Source organism: Otolemur garnettii, unplaced genomic scaffold (assembly GCF_000181295.1).
Source record: "Otolemur garnettii isolate 467f Iridium unplaced genomic scaffold, OtoGar3 scaffold00001, whole genome shotgun sequence".
NCBI lineage: Eukaryota > Metazoa > Chordata > Mammalia > Primates > Galagidae > Otolemur > Otolemur garnettii.
In genome coordinates, this window is record NW_003852396.1 from 29,475,183 (window position 1) to 29,479,466 (window position 4,284).

Consider the following 4,284-nt stretch of genomic DNA (forward strand, 5'->3'; position numbering starts at 1 on the left):
TAAAAACTTGGCCCTTCTTTTGTTCTTCACTGAATTTACTGCATTGACTAATTTCCTATGTTTTCATTAGTGCTTTAGAAAATGATTTGACTTGATAACTATTTAACATAAACCGAAATCAGTAATATAATGAGATGTGTGAGAGTAAAAAAGTGCAACACAAAATTGGGGTTTAGGGTAGTTATTTTAGGCTCATTTGCTTCTAATGAGGCTGACAAGGTTTAATAGTCTTAACTTAGCTCCAGAAGAAAGGAATGTGTGCTGAGCAGTCAGAGAAGCAGCTGTGCTCTCTCCTTTCTGAGGAAATGGGCGCCTGGTAACCTTGCTTCCCTTTGCTGCAGATCTCTCCTTCCCCCAAGCCGCAAGCCTCCCTGCCTCCACTGCCGTTGTATGACCAGCCTCCCAGCAGCCCCTACCCCAGCCCAGATAAGAGAAGCTCCCAGTACTTTCCCAGGTCTCCTTCAACAAATGGTAAGGGTTCTCCTGGGCCTGGGTCTAAATGCATTTTCACTTCAGAAATCCATATATTTGCCTGAAGAGCAAACAGATCTTCATTAGCATTTTTACTGCTCAACAACTCAAATAAAATGAGCTGCTTTGGTTCCCTTCCTTTAGAAAACAGCCTTCATGATGAATCACCAGGATTCTCCCAGGTATCAAGGCACACTCCTGAGACCTCATATGGCAAACTGCGACCCGTAAGTCTCCTATCTGGCAGGGTTATAGAATGCGTGGTTCTTCCAAATTCACAGTTAGAAATTAATGTTTCCCTATGGCCTGTGTGTTGTGATTCTGCCAAGCAAGGGTAAAATGGATTTGAGGAGGTAAAATGAGCTATTGAAAAGAAAGCAATAAAAATCAACTCATCTTAGAACATTTAGTCTTCACTGGAACTTATTTCACTGAGCCTTAGTAAGATCACAGAATGAAAGTATATTTAAATTATAACAACTTTGTGAGCATTAAAGTGGCCTAATTGTGAAACAGAAGCACTTTTTTTCAGCAAGTGCTTATTAAGGACCCATATTTCAAGCCTGTGTTTGCCTCCTAGAGAACATTGAAATGAAATAATAAGATAACACATCATGGCCTCAAAGAACTTCTATTTCCAGCAAGAATATATTCTTGCAAATAGTTGCCTCTACTCACCCCTCGTCACTTTACTGACATCTCACTTCCACCCCCTCCTATACCCTCTGAGGTCAGAACTTTCACCTTGGTAATCCAATGGATAATTTGTAATTTTATTTTTCTTGACCTTTATCAGCTTTTTTTTTTTTTTTTTAGAGACGGACCCTCAAGCTGTCCCCCTGGGTAGAGTGCCATGGCATCACGCTCACAGCAACCTCCAACTCCTGGGCTCAAGCGAGTCTCCTGCCTCTGCCTCCCAAGTAGCTGGGACTACAGGCGCCCGCCACAACACCTGGCCATTTTTTGGTTGCAGCCATTATTGTTGTTTGGCAGGCCCGGGCTGGGGATTCGAACCCGCCACCTTAGGTGTATGTGGCTGGCGCCTTAGCCGCTTGAGCCACAGGCGCCGAGCCAGCCTTTATCAGCTTTTTACACCATTCCTTAAACCATTGGCTTCATCCATTCAGCAGATGTGTATTGAGTGCCTTGTTTAGCACTTGGGCCTTATCCTAAATGCTATAGGAAGCTATTGTAAGATAGTCAGCAGGACAGTATTGTTGCTAGTTCTGCATTTCAAAGCATTGCTGTGGTAGCTGAGTGGAGAATAAATAGAAGGTGGCATCTTGTCCTAGAAAGAGGTGATGGTGGCATGGACTTATGAATAAGGGTGAGGATGGAGAGAAGTAGACTGCTGTGTAGTAGACAGTGTTGCACCACACTGTCCTGGCCTTCTCCCTGTCTCTGCTGACACTTCTCATGGTTCTGTCTCTAGGCTGCTTCTTTTGAAGTCATTGAAAGCACTTTTCCCAGGTGATCTCATCTATTCTCACTGCCATTTACATACCATGAACTCCCAGATTTCTAACTGCCAATCCAATCTTTTCCCTGAGCTTCAGCCTTGCAGACATCTCAACTTATATGTCCCAAACCCCCAAAATTCAGCAAAAGTGAGTTAATTATCTTCTCTCTCAGACATTCTCTATCTCCCAAATCACTTGCCTTGGTGAATAAAACCACCATCCTATAGGTGTTCTGGCATCAGTCTTACTATCTGCCCAGCCCTGTCTCTCACAAACAGTCATCACTAGACCCTGCCAGGTTGACCTCAGAGATAGCTGTCAAATCTTTCGCCTCTACTTCCTCCATTGCCAGCACTCCATTGTTCAGGCTAACATCAATTCTCATCTACCAGACAAGTCTCCTAAGTAGTCTTCTTGCTTGAACTCTTACTCACTTTGAATCTTTTCTCTAAACTATTACGTGAGTCATCTTCCACATATTGAATATTACTAATCACCCACCAAAAACAACTCCTTGCCTTATCCTAAAGATTAAAGCACAGATTTTTTTTTTAGACAGCCTCACTTTGTCGCCCTCAGTAGCGTGCCAGTGGTGTCACAAGCTCTCAGCAAACTCCAGCTCTTGGACTTAGGCAATTCTCTTGCCTCAGCCACCTGAGTAGCTGGGACTATAGGCACCTGCCACAGTGCCTGGCTATTTTTTTGTTGCAGTTTAGCCTGGGCCAGGTTCAAACCCACCACCCTCAGTATACTTGGCCGGTGCCCTAGTCACTGAGCCATAGTCTCCACCCAGGCACAGATTTCTTAAAAAGGCCCCTTCTGGCTTGGGACCTGTAGCTCAAGCGGCTAAAGTATCAGCTACATACACCAGAGCTGGCGGGTTCGAACCCAGCCCAGGCCTGCCAAACAACAATGACAACTACAGCCAAAAAATAGCCGGGCATTGTGACGGCTGCCTGTAGTTGCAGCTACTTGGGAGGCTGAGGCAAGAAAATCGCATAAGCCCAAGAGTTGGAGGTTGCTATGAGCTGCAATGTCATGACGCTCTACCCAGGGCAACAGCTTGAGGATCTGTCTCAAAAAAAAAAAAAAAAAAAAAGAATAAATAAATAATAAAAAGGCCCCTTCATGACATAATCTCAGTCTGCCTCTCCAGCCTTCTCTCTTGCCACTGTCCTCAGACATGCTAAAATGTTTTAAGTTTTTTAAGCATTTCTCTTTCTTGCTTTCAACTCCTGGCCTTTACTTTGGAAAGAATTTTGGGACTACAGTGACTCTTGTGCTTTCAGCCTAGGCAAGAACCTGATCTATGTGTTTGATAGTTTCACTGAGAATAGCTGCCTCTCTGTGTGGGAAATAGTAAAGATTAGATTGAAAGCATCTGCTCAGAGCATTTCTGAGACCCCTAGGGTACCCACATCCTTGGATAGATGAGTAATTGGGTTTAGGGGTGTTTCACCCACCAAGTTAGGAAGCTCAGGAAGCTGGCTGACCAACTATGTCATTGTTTCCTGCTCAGGTCCGGGCAGCTCCCCCTCCACCTACGCAGAACCACCGAAGGCCAGCAGAAAAGATCGAGGATGTGGAAATCACACTGGTGTGATGATGGGTTTGCCCAACCATACTGCTACAATCAAGGCCAGGCTTGGGAGTTTGGCCAGTCTTGTGTTTCAGGCACCTTTGCATGATGATGATGACTCTATGACTCTTGAACAGAGCAAAAACAAGGAGGATTATATGTGACTGGTTGGCCTGGTGGACTCTTCCCACATTTTGAATAATTCGTGCCTTTTTTTGTTGTCAAATTCTATGTCATCTCTCCTACCATAGCACAAATCCTAGTGGACCCTAGGCACAGAGAGTGGGGCAGCCCTCATGCCAAACAGTGGTCCATTTTTATATGAGACTCAAGACCAGGCCTCGTTCCAGGGCACCGTCACAGAAATACTGATCATGTGCACTTGTACAGTATATTACTGTGGCCACAGGATGTGGCAAAGATTCTCATCTTTCTTCAAGTAGCTTTTGCTCATCTGATTTAAGTATTAATCAGATCATGTTGGCTATATAAGGAAACAGAAAGAGGGATTTCAGGAGAGGCTGGCTCCTCCCCAAGGTTAGTCCCCAGACTGAGAAAGTAAAAAAAGTGGACTGCCCTGAGTTTAGCACCAATTGCATTAACGCACATCTCTTCTACCACTAACTGATTTAAAAACGATAACAGTGTCCTTTGTATTATTAATATCTATGCCATTCATTTAGAATTAGTGGAGCTAATATGGAGGGGCTGAACTAGTAGCCACATCTTGTCCATCACATAGACTAATAGAAAGGAGGTTACGGCTAAAGCAGA

General features: G+C 44.2%; 1 protein-coding gene across 4 annotated transcripts in view; it reads left to right on the forward strand.

The window, feature by feature from the left end:
• The window catches only part of FCHSD2 (FCH and double SH3 domains 2), a 274,562-nt gene extending 270,799 nt beyond the window's left edge, over positions 1–3,763 (forward strand). For all 4 annotated transcript variants that reach the window (XM_003780920.2, XM_023509932.1, XM_023509945.1 and 1 more), the window contains 3 exons: positions 342–471; positions 616–698; positions 3,451–3,763. In XM_003780920.2, coding sequence (XP_003780968.1) covers positions 342–471; positions 616–698; positions 3,451–3,534 — 297 coding nt within the window. In that variant the 3' untranslated portion in view covers positions 3,535–3,763. The remainder of the gene's footprint in view (positions 1–341; positions 472–615; positions 699–3,450) is intronic.
• The last annotated feature ends 521 nt before the right edge of the window (positions 3,764–4,284 follow it).